The 16,605-nt window shown below is 37.6% G+C and overlaps 1 protein-coding gene and 1 non-coding gene across 5 annotated transcripts in view; both read left to right on the forward strand.

Annotated features, from left to right (window-relative positions):
* The window catches only part of LOC105486951 (phosphatidylinositol-4-phosphate 3-kinase catalytic subunit type 2 alpha), a 118,663-nt gene that overhangs the window by 78,927 nt on the left and 23,131 nt on the right, over window positions 1–16,605 (forward strand). For all 4 annotated transcript variants that reach the window (XM_011750137.3, XM_071075021.1, XM_011750138.3 and 1 more), the window contains 9 exons: window positions 3,260–3,371; window positions 3,742–3,887; window positions 6,412–6,600; window positions 7,378–7,471; window positions 7,952–8,046; window positions 8,688–8,868; window positions 11,919–12,023; window positions 14,075–14,167; window positions 16,194–16,323. In XM_011750137.3, coding sequence (XP_011748439.2) covers window positions 3,260–3,371; window positions 3,742–3,887; window positions 6,412–6,600; window positions 7,378–7,471; window positions 7,952–8,046; window positions 8,688–8,868; window positions 11,919–12,023; window positions 14,075–14,167; window positions 16,194–16,323 — 1,145 coding nt within the window. The remainder of the gene's footprint in view (window positions 1–3,259; window positions 3,372–3,741; window positions 3,888–6,411; window positions 6,601–7,377; window positions 7,472–7,951; window positions 8,047–8,687; window positions 8,869–11,918; window positions 12,024–14,074; window positions 14,168–16,193; window positions 16,324–16,605) is intronic.
* LOC112427598 (U6 spliceosomal RNA) lies at window positions 10,629–10,740 on the forward strand. The gene has a single exon (XR_003019282.1). It is a non-coding gene; the product is annotated as a U6 spliceosomal RNA (small nuclear RNA).

Below are 16,605 nucleotides of genomic sequence, written 5' to 3' on the forward strand. Positions count from 1 at the left end.
GCTCACTGCAACCTCTGCCTCCTGGGTTCAAGTGATTCTCATGCCTCAGCCTCCAGAGTAACCGAGATTACAGGTGTGTGCTATCACGCCTGGCTAATTTTTGTATTTTGGGTAGAGACAGGGTTTTGCCATGTTGGCCAGGTTGGTCACAAACTCCTGGCCTCGAGTGATCCACCTTCCTCGGCCTCCCAAGTGCTGGGATTACAGGCGTGAGCCACCGCGCCTAGCAGTAATTGATATGACAACTTTTTTTTATAGAAAATCTTTAGCCTGTTATGGTGGCTCAGTCCTGTAATCCCAACACTTTGGGAAGCCGAGGCGGGAGTTTGAGACAACTCTAGCCAATATGACGAAACCCTGTCTGTACTAAAAATACAAAAAAGTTAGCCAGGTATGGTGGCTCGTGACTGTAGGCCCAGCTACTTGGGAGGCTGAGACAGGAGAGTCGCTTGAACCCGGGAGACGGAGGTTGCAGTGAGCCAAGATTGCGCCACTATGCTCCAGCCTGGGTGACAGAGCAAGACTCCCTCTCAAAAAAAAAAAAAAAAAAGAAAAAAAGAAAATCTTTAGATAATAGATGCAGAAGGAATGATAGATCTAGAATATTATAATTTTGCAACCCATGCTGAAATAATAGATTTTGGCTAGGGTTTCTCAATCTTGGCAATATTGACATTTCAAGCCAAATAATTTTTTGTTGTGGAAGACTGTTTTGTGCATTGTAGGATGTTCAGCGGCATCCCTAGATTCTACCCACTAAATGCCAGTTGTCCCCCTCAGTTTACAACCAAAATTATTTGCAAATTACCAAATGTCTGCTGGAAGGAAAATCACTCCCAATTGAGAACTGTTGATCTAAGCAGTGATCATCAGTACCGCCTTTTTTGTTTTAAAACCTTACAGTTTGTGAAAATGCCTTCCTGAAACCATTACATAGTTTTTCTGCAACTTCATAATTGATGGCTTAAACTGATAGCACTTGAACTAAACTGATCAATAGTAACATCACAGAGAGATAACACAAACAACGTGTACCTTTTAATTTGATAGGATAAGAAGTGGTATACAATACCAACTGCGAAATAGTAAGTAGTCTTGCCAAAGAACTAAATCTGAATCAAATCAGGACTCTAGGTCTAACTTCTTCTGTGTGGAAAATACAGGAGGACATGTTAAATGACACTGGAGGAGTATAACCAGCAAAATTCAGGATATGGAAAATTCTACAGAACAAAAGGCCTGGTATCATCAACAAATAAATAGCAAGTGGAGAAAAAAAGAGAAGGAGACTAGACAAGAGTTAACGAACTTTTTCTGTAAAGGGTGCCAGATAAAAGTAGTTTAGGCTTTGCAGACCTTATAGACTCTTGTCACAAGTGCAAAAGCAGTCATAGACAGTACATAAACTAATGAGCATGGCTGTGTCTGGTAAAAGTTTACTTACAAAGCCAGGTGTAAAGGCCAGTTTACACGTGGCTATAAATAAACTTTGTAAAGGCAGGTTGGAGTTTGCTGACCCTGAATTAAAAGATGTTTAAAAAGACATCCAAATGTATTGTGCCACTCACTGTACTCCACTCTGGGCGACAGAGCAAGACTCCGTCTCAAAAAAAAAAAAAGAGACATCCAAATGCAAGTGTTAGGCCTTGCTTGGATCTTGTTTTAAGCAAATCAACTGTTTTTTAAAAACATCATTTATGGGACAATCAGGGAAATTTGAATAGTGACTAGGTATTTTATGGTCTTAAGTAATTATTGTTAATTCTTTTAGGAGGGATAATGGTATTGTATTTATTACAGGAAACTTTATTTTTTAGCCATATGTAACAGTATTTATAGATGAAATAATATCAGGATTTGCCTTAAGTCTAGTTGGAAGTAAGTGTGGTTCTTAGACATAACGGACTATAGCCTGGTGTGGTGGCTCACACTTGTAATTCCAGCAGCTCAGGAGTTCAAGGCTGCAGTGAGCTGTGATCACACCACTGCATTCCAAGCAGGGCGGCAGAGTGAGACCCTGTCCCCATATATATGAAATGGATTACAATGTATCAAAGATTCAAAGCCTGTTTGTCACGTGAAAATCTTAAAACTGGAGTCTAGTTTTGGTAAAGATATTTGCTGTTTGAATAAAATGAACAAATATTTGACAAACTTTATAGTTTTCTGCTTTCGTATATCTTATGTTGTTTTTCAGAAATTTCATCTGTGTAAAGATATGTCAATATCTTTGAAAGAATGTTTTGATTGAGTAGGCCACAAATTAGTAGTCTAGGGCAGGGGTCAGCATACTTGAGCCCATTGCTTCTTTTTATAGATACAAATAACAGTTTGTTAGAGCATAGCATGCATATACATTTATGTGTTGTTCATGGCAAATTTGAACTACAACAGCAGAATTTAGTCTTGCAGCAGAGACTGTATGGTCCACAAAGCCCAAAATATTTACTCTCTGGCTCTTTATAGAAAAAGTTGGCAGACCCCTAGTCTAGAAACAGATAAAACTTCTCATATCTGGCCAGGTGTGGTGGTTCATGCCTGTAATCCCAGAACTTTGGGAGGCTGGGGCAGGCAGATCACATGAGCCTTAGGAGTTCAAAATGAGCTTGGGCAACATGGTGAAACCCCTTCTCTACAAAAAAAAAAAAAAAAAAACCAAGAATTAGCTGAGCATGGTGGCATGTGCCTGTAGTCCTAGCTACTTGGGAGGCTGCGGTGGAAGAATCATCTGAGCCCAGGGAGGTCAAGGCTGCACTGAGCCATAGTTTTGCTACTACACTCCAGCCTGGGTGACAGCAAGACCCTGTCTCAAAACAAAACAAAAAAACTTGTTTTGTTTTCTTTGGCATGTATTTTTGATCTAATGATTAAAGTCAGCAAGCAGTTCTGTAATCCAGACCACCACCTTGATGATGTATTTCTTTGTAGAAAATCTTCAAAGACTATTCTTAACCTTCCTATTTATAGAAGTTGTTTTCTGAGTCCTTAACATTTTTTGCGTTCTGTCCTCAACACCATTTTCCCCAAGATAATGTCCTTTAATTATCCCTCTCTTTGTTCTCACCCTACACTTCAATATTTACCCTACACCTAAAAAGTTTCGGTACAATGTGGAGAGTGAATCCTTCTGATATGTTCTTAAAAGTATCCTTTTTATTTAGTTGATCTAATACTAACTTTTCAAATTCATTACATGTGTTGTGAATTTTGAATTAATTTTTAAAATGAAAATCACATTATTCTTTTTACATCTATGAAGGTTTTTAACATGTGGAACTAAACTTCTATACCTTTGGACTTCATCACATACAAATTCTGTTCCTGGAACAGTTACCAAAAAAGGATATGTCATGGAAAGAATAGTGCTACAGGTAATGGTTACTTCTTGACATGTAGAGAAGTGTAAATTGAAATTTCTTCATAAAATGTGTGTGCGTATACCATGACTTGGGTTGTTAAAGAAACCTAACTGATCTTGTTTTAATCTCAGGATCTATCTTCTATTTTAATATCAATATTTCTGAGAAGCAGTAAAACATGCACTGTACTCATCCCAAGAAATATGTATGTGCTATTGAGAATTACCAACAATGATAATCAATTGCAACAAGAAGCATTAATTTAATATTCAATGTAAATACACCCTGATTGCTAAGAAAAAATCTATTGTCTTAAAGACAAAGAGGTTAATGTGACAAATATGTAGACTCTAATTTGATCAATTTCTGTTAAATTTTAAAGGTTGATTTTCCTTCTCCTGCATTTGATGTAATTTATACAACTCCTCAAGTTGACAGAAGCATTATACAGCAACATAACTTAGAAACACTAGAGAATGATATAAAAGGGAAACTTCTTGATATTCTTCATAAAGACTCATCACTTGGGTATGCTCTGTTTATTCTGTTTTGGGCTAAGTATCTCCTATAATGTAAAGGTCAAGTTAAGGCTTACATTAAATATCCTGATTCTGTTCATGATTTATCAGCTTTCTTGGTGTGGAAAGTTTTCTATTTCCTTTTTTTCCTTTTTTTTTTTTAATAATCTACAAAATTTTTGTCTCGAGGGCCAGCTAGTATTTAACTTATTTTTAAAATTATATAAAAAGACTATATAACTGCATAAAAGTTTAGAAATTTGTCAAGTCAAACCTTTTTACTTAAACAAAAAGCAAACAATAGACTGGCAACTATATTTACAATAAATATCAAGAGTTTTTTTAACCATAAAGAACTTCTTATTAATAAGATTAAAACCAACAACTCAGTAGTCAAGGAGACTAAGTATGAACAAGCAATTTTTTTAGAAAAATACAATGCTTTTAAACAATCTGAAAAGATGTTCAATTTCTCAGTAATCAAGGAAATATAAATTAATTCAAGATACCATCTAACACATCAGAGTGGCAAAAATTAAAATACTTTGTTAAAAGTGTTGATAAGGATATATAAAATGGGAATTACATATTTGCAGAAGTACAAAAAGCTACGTCTCCTTTGGAGAGCAATTTGGCAAAATCTACAAGGTTATAATGTGTATATTCTGTGACCCAGCAATGCCATTTCCAGTTATATAAAACTCTTTTATATTTTCTTATGGAGACAAGAATATTCACTGCAATATTTATTTGGATTATTGAAAAACTGTTTGGAGACTGGGCGTGGTGGCTCATGCCTGTATTCTTGACACTTTGGGAGGCTGAGATGGGAGGATTACCTGAGCCCAGAAGTTGGAGACCAACCCTGACAATATAGTGAGACCCTGTCTCTACAAAAAAATTAAAAGTAGCCAGGCATAGTGTTGTGCATCTATAGTCCCAGCTACTCAGGAGTCTGAGGTGGGAGAATTGCTTGAGCACAGGAGGTCGAGGCTGCAGTGATCCGTGATCTCATCACTGCACTGCAGCCTGGGCAACAGAGAACACCCTGTCTCAAAAAAAAAAAAAAAAAAGAAAAATTGATTGGAAATGTCCATCAATAGGGATTAAATTAAGACACATTTATCTGGTACAGAACCATGTAACTATTAAAAATGAGATTATAGACTGAACGTGGTGGCTGACGCTTATAATCCCAGCACTTTGGGAGGCTGAGATGGTGGCACACACCTGTAATCCCAGCTACTTGGGAGGCTGAGGCAGGAGAATTGCTTGAACCCGGGAGGCAGAGGTTGCAGTGAGCCGAGATCGCGCCACTGCACTCCAGCTTGGGTGACAGAGTGAGACTCCGTCTCAAAAATAAATAAAAATAAATAAAAATGAGATTATAGTTGTATGTACTAATGTTTAAAATAGGTTAGCTGAAGAAAACCAGGAGTAGAATCGTGTATATAGTGTTATTACCATGAAAATAAAGGAAAAAAGAGGATCTACATATATCCACATTTGTGCCTTTGTATGAATAAACTATCTCTGGAAGATCATACAAGCTTAGATGTTTGCCTCTTGGGAGGGGAATTAGAAGGAGAGAAATTTCACTATGTACCTTTTTCAGTATTTGAATTTTTTCATTACTCCACATGAAATGAATATATATATATATATATATATTATATATATATATATATATTTTTATATATATATATATTATATATATATAAATATATATATATATTTTTATATATATATAAATATATATATATATATAAATATATATATATATATATTATATATAGTAAAGCATTTCATGTCCTTTATATATATATATATATAAATTAAGACACATTTATCTGGTACAGAACCATGTAACTATTAAAAATGAGATTATAGACTGAACGTGGTGGCTGATGCCTATAATCCCAGCACTTTGGGAGGCTGAGATGGTGGCACACACCTGTAATCCCAGCTACTTGGGAGGCTATATATATATATATATATATATATATATATGGATAGTAAAATAGTGAAACATTTCATTCATGTAAACATTTGTGATTAAGCTTAAAACAATTAGGATCTTCAAGTCCTTTTCATTTTGAGAATTTCTCAATTGAACTGTATAAATATGTTCCAAAATTTTATAGTAGTATTTTTTTTTTCCATAGCATTCGATTTTATTTGTATGAAATGGATGAAATCCTTGCTGTCTCTTAGGGTGGGATCTGCTTTTTCAGCCTGATTTCTAGTGCCTGGCATCTCATTAGAGCTCAATAAATTTTTATTATACTGAATTATCCTTCATTTTCATAACTAAGGCTCTTTTATCAAGACATAGTCATTTCTTTCAGTTCCCAGATTAGCATTAATTACTGGCATTTGCCGTACATTGCATTTTTCTATTCCAAATTAGTATTAATGATTTTACGAAGAAGTAGCTGTCCCAAATAAATAAATTTCTTCTTTATATTTTTAATCATTGAGATTATATCATCATGCTATCACTGAGAAGTAATTTAATTCTATTATATCTGCAGACTTTCTAAAGAAGATAAAGCTTTTTTATGGGAGAAACGTTATTATTGCTTCAAACACCCAAATTGTCTTCCTAAAATATTAGCAAGTGCCCCAAACTGGAAGTGGGTTAATCTTGCCAAAACTTACTCATTACTTCACCAGTGGCCTCCATTGTACCCACTAATTGCATTGGAGCTTCTTGATTCAAAGTAAGTCAAATACATTTATTTGCTATTGTTTTATTGTCAGTTTTTCCATTAAGGTATGTTGCCAGAAGTATTTCCTTTCCTTTTAACATGAAAGCAATTCAATATAATGCAAATGTGTAAATGTATATTTGTAAAAACATATCTTCTGCATTGAAGTTGTCAGTAAAGCATTTCATGTCCTTTAGAACTAGCCTAAAGAAAGGGTTAGGTTGTAAATTTTGAATAATTTATATTTTTATGATGTGGGCCAAAATTAATTTTTGTAAACTTAAGATTCCTAAATAGGCCAGGAGCGGTGGCTCACGCCTGTAATCCCAGGACTTTGGGAGGCCGAGGCAGGCGGATCACAAGGTCAGGAGATCGAGACCATCCTGGCTAACACAGTGAAACCCCATCTCTACTAAAAAATAGAAAAAATTAGCCTGGCATGGTGGGCGCCTGTAGTCCCAGCTACTAGGGAGGCTGAGGCAGGAGAATGGCATGAACCCGGGAGGCGGAGCTTGCAGTGAGCTGAGATCGCGCCACTGCACTCCAGCCTGGGCAACAGAGCGGGACTCCATCCTCCCCCCAAAAAAAAGACTCCTAAATAATCCCTAAATTGAATCTGTATAGCACAATAAGATTGTCTTCTTACAAAAAGAAGGCATACATTGCTTTTGAATAAAAGAGATATCTTAGTGTTCTTTGTCAGGACCAGATTGAGATTGTGTTTTCAGGAAATAGAGCTTCACTGGAAAGAAATCACTGTCCAATCTTGGTTTTATGGTAATCTTCTAGATTTGCTGATCAGGAAGTAAGATCCCTAGCTGTGACCTGGATTGAGGCTATTAGTGATGATGAGCTAACAGATCTTCTTCCACAGTTTGTACAAGTGAGTTTTTTTACTAGATTACCTCCCTTTATACTTTCACTCTAGTTTTTGATGGGAACTTGCTAAGGGATCCCCCTTCTGTTTAGGTTAAAGGTAGTTTTGTAGTGTGGGAACACTGAGGGGCATTGCATTTGGATTTAGTGTGAATTTTTTCCCACTATTGTCATCTGCCATATTTGAATATTGTATACAGGTACCTGTATTTTTAGTTTTCAGACTTTTTAGAACAAACCTGACTTGAGCTTTTCCTTGATTTTTCTTTACTGGTGAGTTGAACATAGCTAACGAATGTTATTCTATACTTTTGTGCTTGATTTATTCATTTGGCATAGGTTAATTCATCTATCTAATTTTTATAAGTATCATCTTTCATCAGTAAGAGTAATACTTGCTTTATATAGTTTCTCTTTTGATAGTTTTATTGGAACAATTTAGCATGGGGACGGACCACTAATAATTCTTACTTTCTTTTACGTGTAGGCTTTGAAATACGAAATTTACTTGAATAGTCCATTAGTGCAATTCCTTCTGTCCAGGGCATTGGGAAATATCCAGATAGCACACAATTTATATTGGTAAGATTTAAATTCTATTAATTACAGTATTTCCATTCCTAGAATTTATAGAAATGCCATACTCTGTAAGTCTAAATGGCATGCCACACTACTTATTGTGGATACCAGATATTTTATTGAAGTTATTATTTTTAAAGGAGCTAAATTTACCCTCTAATGCAAAAATTTGAAAACCCTCATTGCAAAAATTTGGTATCTTATAGCTCTATAATAATGAATGGGTTTTGACTTGCTTATGTAGCTTAAAATAAATTTCTGGTTATCAAAAATTGAGGCCAAGCGTGATGGCTTATGCCTGTAATCCCAGCACTTTGGGAGGCTGAAGCTAGTGGATCGCTTGATCTCAGCAGATTGAGATCAGCCTGAGCAACATGGTGAAACCTCATCTCTACCAAACATACAAAAAAAATTAGCCGAACATGGTGGTGTGTGCCTGTAGTCCCAGCTAGTTGGGATGCTGAGGTGGGAGGATTGCTTGAGCCTGGGAGGTGGAGGTTGCAGTGAGGCAAGATCACACCACTGGACTCTAGCCTGGGCAACAGAGCCAGACCTGGTCTCAAAAAAAAAAAAATTGAACTTATTTTTCCAAGAGGTTCACCTAGTTCTTAGAAGTGACTAACATAAATATTTTGCTGTATTAGGCTTCTCAAAGATGCCCTGCATGATGTACAGTTTAGTACCCGATACGAACATGTTTTGGGTGCTCTCCTGTCAGTAGGAGGAAAACGACTTAGAGAAGAACTTCTAAAACAGACGAAACTTGTACAGCTTTTAGGAGGAGTAGCAGAAAAAGTAAGGCAGGCAAGTGGATCAGCCAGACAGGTATGTACCCATAAAAGGTAATATAAATGTGTTGATGTTAAAGGAAGGATCTTTATGGTGCTGACTGATTAAGTTGCTACTCTTTGTTGGTAGACTCCCAGTAGAACTCTAACTATACCCATGCTATTTGGGGCAGATAAATTCAAAGATTGTTTAAAATATATAGGAGCATATTTCACAACCTGTTAAAATCAGTGATTTTCCCATGCTTATTTATTTCCATGCTTATTTATTCCTTTCTGATGAAAATTGTTTTCTTGAATTCCTTTATCTCCATTATCAAAGTCCACAGTATTTTCATCACACCAGAAAGAAAGCATGTCCCCGTTTTCCCCTCCCAGCTGCTAAACTGTTTTCTGTCAATATGGATACGTCTATACTTCTATATGAATATTCTGGACACTTCATGGCCTTTTCTATCTAGTTTCTTTCACTTAGCATGAAGTTTTCAGAGTTCATCTATGTTCCAGTATGTTTACTACATGCCGTTTTTGGTTGAATAATATTCCATTGTGTGGATGTACCACATTTTGTTTAAACATTCATCAGTTGGTGGACATTTGGGTTGTTTCCACTTTTTGACTATTAATAATAATACTGCTGGCTGGGCACGGTGGCTCACACCTGTAATCTCAGCACTTTGGGAGGCCCAGGCAGGCAGATCACGAGGTCAGGAGATCAAGACCATCCTGGTTAACAAGGTGAAACCCCATCTCTACTAAAAATACAAAAAATTAGCCAGGCATGGTGGCGGGCACCTGTAGTCCCAGCTACTCGGGAGGCTGAGGCAGGAGAATGGTGTGAACCCAGGAGGCGGAGCTTGCAGTGAGCCGAGATTGCGCCACTGCACTCCGGCCTAGGCGACAGAGCGAGACTCCGTCTCAAAAAAAAAAAAAAAAAAAGAATAATACTGCTATGAATATTCACGTATAAATTTTTGTTTAAACAATTGTTTTCACTTAAGAATGGCATAGCTAGGTCATGTGGTAGTTCTCTACTTAATTTTTTGGGGAATCATTAGAATTATTGTCTGTAGCAGCTATATCATTTTACATTCCCACCAGCAATATAGAAGGGTTCCAGTTTCACCACATCCTCACCAACATTGTTTTTTTTCCTGGTTTTTGATTATAGCCATTCTAGTGGGTGTGAAGCAGTGTTTCGTTGTGGTTTTGATTTGAATTTCCCTAGTGACTAATAATATTGAGCACATTCTCATATGTTTGTTGGCCATTCGTATTTCTTCTTTGGAGAAATATCTATTCAAAGTCCTTTGTCCATTTTAAATTAGACTGTCTTTTTGTTGTTGAGTTGTAAGCGTTATTTATATATTTCGGATACTAGACCTTTATCACATACACTATTTGCAAATATTTTTTTCATTCTGCAGTTGTCTTTTTACTTCCTTAATAGTGTCCTTTAATATATTAATACAGAAATGTTTAACTTTAATGAAGTCCATTTTATCTGTTTTTTTCTTTTGTGGCTCATGGTTTTAGTGTCATATCTAAGAATCCATCATCAAATCTAATGCCATAAAGATGTTCACCTGTGTTTTTTTCTAAGCTTTTCTAGTTTTAGCTCTTATGGTTAGATCTTTGGTCCATTTTGAGTTAATTTTGGTATGTGGTATGAAGTAGAGGCCCAACTTTATTCTTTTGAATGAGGTTATCCAGTTGTCTTAGCACCATTTGTTAAAGAGACCCCCCCTCCTTCCTCTTGAATGGTTTTGGCATACATGTCAAAAATCAGTTGACCCTGTGCTTGCTTCGGCAACACATACACTAAAATTGGAATGATACAGAGAAGATTAGCATGGCCTTTACACAAGGATTACATGCAAATTCACGAAGTGTTCCGTTAAAATTTTTTAAATAAAAAAAAAAGTTGACCACATATATGGGTTTATTTCTAGACTCTCAATTCTATTTCATTCATCTATATGTCTATCCATATGCTATATTTGGTTTTGTTTTTTTTTTTCCTTTTTCCTTGAGACAAGGTCTCTGTTGCCCAGGCTGCAGTGCAGTGGTGTGATCACTATTCACGACAGCCTCAAACTCCTGGGCTCAAGTGATTTTCCCGCTTCAGCCTCCCAAGTAGCTGGGATCACAGGTGTTTGCTAGCTTTTTTTTTTTTTTTTTTTCTTGTAGGGACAGGGTTTTGCCATGTTGCCCAGGCTGGTCTTGAACTCCTGGGCTGAAGCAGTCCTCCTATTTTGGCCTCCCAAAGTCGTAGGATTACAGGTGTGAGCCATCCACCCAGCTATCCTTTTTTTAATTACCATAGTTTTATAGTAAGTTTTGAAATTGGACAATGTGAGTCCTCCTACTTTGTTCTTTTTCATTATTATTTTGGCTATTCAGGGGACACTTGCAATTTCATATTAATTTTAGGAACCATGTATCCATTGCTGCAAAAAGGCAGTTGGAATTTTGATAAGAACTATAGATTAATTTGGGGAAGTATTACATACAATCTTAATTATAAACTATTACCTCTATGTACATTGTTTACCTATTTTCTCTTTACTAAACAATACTGCGACGAACTTTGGTTGGTGTGTACATTTTTACTTCTTTGCTAGTATTTCTTTCAGAAAATTCCTACAGGTGAAATAGCTGAGTCAAGAGCAACATGTATTTTTAGTTCTAATAGTTGTTACATTGCTCTACAAAAGAAGCTGCACCTGTGTACATCTCTCTCCCTACCAATAAATTATGAAATTGTTTTCTAACACAGGATTTTGTTTTAAATTTTCATTTGATAGGTGAAAAATTGCGCTCATTTTTGTTTGGTTTCTATTTCTTTGACTATTAGTGAGCTTTAACATTTTTGTATACATTGGTTGGCCAAATGTACCTTTGCTCGCTATATTTATAGCCTTTGGCCATTCTAGTTTTATAGTAAAAATAACTCTCTTTAGTAACAACCTTTTTTTGGCCATTTGACGACTGGGCATTTTATGAATTATATCCACAGCATAACTTGTCTGAAAAATAGATCTTCATTTGCATTATGTACTTACAGTATCACATCTCTTTCTATAGGTTGTTCTCCAAAGAAGTATGGAACGAGTACAGTCCTTTTTTCAGAAAAATAAATGCCGTCTCCCTCTCAAGCCAAGTCTAGTGGCAAAAGAATTAAATATTAAGGTGACACATACAATACTTATAAGTTCATATTACATTTGAAAATAATAGGAAGAAGGCAAATGGGCAGGTATGCTTAAGGCAAACGAAGGTAAAACCTGCATAGGTTGGTTATAAGCGTGGATGGTTGTGATTAGGATCCATATTTATCTTAGCATATTTTTTACCTAACCACCATTCCTGGAAAAAAAAAAAAAAGTATACAATTATTTACTGCCTTGGGCTTCATTTTTTTAAATTGGTCTCACCGTCTTTTTTTTTTTGTTGAGACAGTGTCTCACTCTGTTGCCCAAGCTGGAGTGCAGTGGTGTGATCTCGGCTCACTGCAACCTCCACCTCCCGGGTTCAAGCAATTCTCCTGCCTTAGCCTCCTGAGTAGCTGGGACCACAGGCACACGCCACCATGCCCAGCTAATTTTTGTATTTTTAGTAGAGGTGAGGTTTCACTTTCTTGACCAGGCTGGTCTCGAACTCCTGACCTCGTGATTCGCCTGCCTTGGCCTCCCAAAGGGCTGAGATTACAGGCATGAGCCAACATGCCCAGCCATTTTTTTTTTTTTTTTTTTTTTTGAGACGGAGTCTTGCTCTGTCACCCAGGCTGGAATGCAATGGCGCGATCTCAGCTCACTGCAACCTCCGCCTCCCAGGTTCAAACAATTCTGCTGCCCCAGCCTCCCGAGTAGCTGGGATTACAGGTACCTGCCACCATGCCTGGCTAATTTTTTTTGTTTAGTAGAGACGAGGTTTTGCCATGTTGGCCAGGCTGGTCTTGAACCCTGACCTCAGATGATCCACCCGCCTTGGCCTCCAAAGTGCGGGGATTACAGGCATGAGCCACCATGCCCGGCCAGTCTCACTGTCTTAAATCAGCTTTTTAGTCAGTTTCATTTTAAAAGTAAGATTTGATCATTGCTAATAAAATTTTTAGTTTTTATGAATACTTCCATGGATAATTAATTAAAATAGTACCATAAACAGAAGAATGGAGGTCTCATCTAAGATCACAGTGATTTAGATGAAGGAAAAGGATATCACAAGATGTTGTGTTCTGTTGATGGATTAAGACATTTACAAAGCTCAAACTTTAAAAGTTTGTGTCTCAAGTTTTTGCTTCTCTGCCTAGCAAGAAGATGTTTTAGTCAGATATGCTATGTTTAAGTTTCAAAAAGTATTTTTACATATCTGTTATCTTCCAGAGAGTCTAGAAAAGCAATTCTAAATTAGCCGGGCGTAGTGGCGGGCACCTGTAATCCCAGCTACTCGGGAGGCTGAGGCAGAAGAATTGCTTGAAGCCAGGAGGCAGAGGTTCGACCTTGAACCTGGGAGGCAGTGAGCTGAGATTGCACCACTGCACTCCAGCCCAGGCAACAAGAGCAAACTCTATCTCAAAAAAATAAATAAAATGAAAAAGCAATTCTCATGTGTTAACTTCATTTGCTGCAATTCAAAAGAACAAGTATTTAGCTGGGCCTGTAGTCCCATCTACTCAGGAGGCTGAGGCAGGAGGATAGCTTAAGCCCAGGAGTTAGAGGTTGCGGGAAGCTATGGTTGCATCACTGCATTCCAGCCTGGGTAACAAAGCAAAACGCTGTCTCTAACAGGAATAAAAATAAAAAATAAATCTAAAAAGAAGACACAAAGGAAGAAGTGAAAGGGGAAATGCGTAGGACAAAAAAATAAATCTAAATCCATTTTTATTTTTTATTTTTTATTTTATTTTTTTTTGAGGCAGAGTCTCGTGCTGTCGCCCAGACTGGAGTGCAGTGGCCGGATCTCGGCTCACTGCAAGCTCCTCCTCCCGGGTTTGTGCCATTCTCCTGCCGCAGCCTCCCAAGTAGCTGGGACTACAGGCGCCCGCCACCTCGCCCGGCTAGTTTTTTGTATTTTTTAGTAGAGACGGGATTTCACTGTGTTAGCCAGGATGGTCTCGATCTCCTGACCTTGTGATCCGCCCGTCTCGGCCTCCCAAAGTGCTGGGATTACAGGCTTGAGCCACCGCGCCCGGCCATCCATTTTTATTTATCTTTCTAATGCTTAACATGTTGTATTTGCAGTCGTGTTCCTTCTTCAGTTCCAATGCTGTCCCCCTAAAAGTCACAATGGTGAATGCTGACCCTATGGGAGAAGAAATTAATGTCATGTTTAAGGTGAGTAAATAATGTTACTATTTTTTAATGGCAATTTAGAAATTTTTTTATCAAATTACTTTCCCAAAATTGCAAAGGTGATTTTATTTAATATATTTTTAAATTCTTTTATTTATTTATTTTTACACAGTCTTGCTCTGACACTCAGGCTGGAGTGCAGTGGTGTAATCTCGGCTTACTGCAACCTCCACATCCTGGGTTCAAGTGATTCTCCTGCCTCAGCCTCCCAAGTAGCTGAGATTACAGGCACCTGCCACCATGGCCTGCTAATTTTTGTATATTTTAGTAGAGATGGGGTTTCACCATGTTGGCCAGGCTGGTCTCAAACTCCTGACCTCAGGTGATCCACCCACCTCAGCCTCCCAGAGTGCTGGAATTACAGGTGTGAGCCATCATGCCCAGCCAAAAATTTTACGTGTTTTGATCATGATTTGTATAGTTTGAAGAAAGGATGAAGAATTTTAGTTAATTCAGTGAGTTGGACATGTGGAGGTTCATAAAGATTGCTTCTACTGAACCACCTTTGATATATATAATAAATTCCTTTGTACTCAGATCTGGTTTTGAACTCTATATTTTGTTTTATCGATGTAGGTGCCTTTTTCTAAACCAGTAACATCTGTTTTGAATACAAGAATTGTATGTGTTAAGTTTTATTTTTTTAATTTAATTTTTTTTTTTTTTTTTGAGATGGAGTTTGCTCTTGTTGCCCGGGCTAGAGTGCAATGGCGCGATCTCAGCTCACCGCAACCTTCACCTCCCGAGTTCATGCAATTCTCCTGCCTCAGCCTCCCAAGTAGCTGAGATTACAGACATGTGCCACCACATCCAACTAATTTTTTGTATTTTCAGTACAGACGGCGTTTCTCCATGTTGGCCAGGCTGGTCTCGAACTCCTGACCTCAGGTGATCTGCTCGCCTCGGCCTCCCAAAGTGCTGGGATTACAGGCATTAGCCACCGTGCCCAGCCAAGTTTTAATATTTTTTAAGGCAAATTCTCCTTATTCTTTTCCATAATTTTCTTGGCTAGTCTCAGAATGTATTCATTATTATGTGTTTTTAAATTATTTTATCCAGTTTAAAAAAGAAAATGAAAACTTGTTCAGGTTTTAGTTAAAAAGTAATTCATTTTGGGAGGGTTAATTTTTTTAAGTAAACTTTTCATTTTGAGATAATTATAGATTCATAGGCAATTGTAACAAACTGTACAGAGGAATCCTGTGTACTCTTCCTCATAGTAACATCTTGTATAACTGTAGTGCAGTATCACTATCAGGATATTGGCATTGATACAGTCAAAATATAGAGCATTTCATTATCCCATAGATTCTCCATGTTGCCTTTTTAGAAAATTGAATATAGGCCAGTTGCAGTGGTTCACACCTGTAATCCCATCACTTTGGGAGGCCGACGTGGGCAGATCACCTGAGGTCAGAAGTTCGAGACCACCCTGGCCAACATGGTGAAATCCCATCTCTACTAAAAATACAAAAATTAGCCAGGCATGGTGGCAGGCGCCTATAATCCCAGCTACTCAGGAGGCTGAGGCAGGAGAATCACTTGAACCTAGGAGGGGGAGGTTGCAGTGAGCCGAGAACACCCCTCTGCACTCCAGCCTGGGTAAAAGAGCAAGACTCAGTCTCAATAAATAAATTAAATTAATTAATTAATTAATTAAGTAAGTAATTGAGTATAATTCACATACCATAAAACTAAAACTTTCAAAGTGTACCGTTCAGGGAACTGAGATATGAAGAGGTTAAGTATCTTTCCCTAGAATGCTGCAGAAAGATAAAAAGGCAGTTCTGTTTTTCTCATCGGTGTGTGCAACCATGCCCACCTAATTTTTGTGTTTTTAGTAGAGGCGGAGTTTCCATCGTGTCGGCCAGGCTGATCTCGAACTCCTGACCTCAGGTGGTCGGCCCACTTTGGCCTCCCAAAGTGCTGGGATTACAGCTTTCATAGCATGTAATCTGTTAAGTCTTTTGGAGATGTACAAGTTTTGTTTTGTTTCCTTGATATCAAGGTTGGTGAAGATCTTCGGCAAGATATGTTAGCTTTACAGATGATAAAGATTATGGATAAGATCTGGCTTAAAGAAGGACTAGATCTGAGGATGGTAATATTCAAATGTCTCTCAACTGGCAGAGATCGAGGTAAGTTTATTAGCTGTGTCTAGATGTCTTATTTTTTTCCTTAAACTTAGCTTAAAGTGTACCTGCCCTAAAGGCTCTGATGCAGATACCCTGGTATCACAGTTGTTTCTTATTTTAATCTAGTGTTACTTTATTGATTGTTGCTCATTATTAAGTCTCTTTTAAAAATAACTTAGTGGCCGGGCATAGTGGCTCATGCCTGTAATCCCAGCACTTTGGGAGGCCGAGGTGGGTGGATCACATGAAGTCAGGAGTTTGAGACCAGCCTGGGCAACATGAGGA

Source organism: Macaca nemestrina, chromosome 12 (assembly GCF_043159975.1).
Source record: "Macaca nemestrina isolate mMacNem1 chromosome 12, mMacNem.hap1, whole genome shotgun sequence".
NCBI lineage: Eukaryota > Metazoa > Chordata > Mammalia > Primates > Cercopithecidae > Macaca > Macaca nemestrina.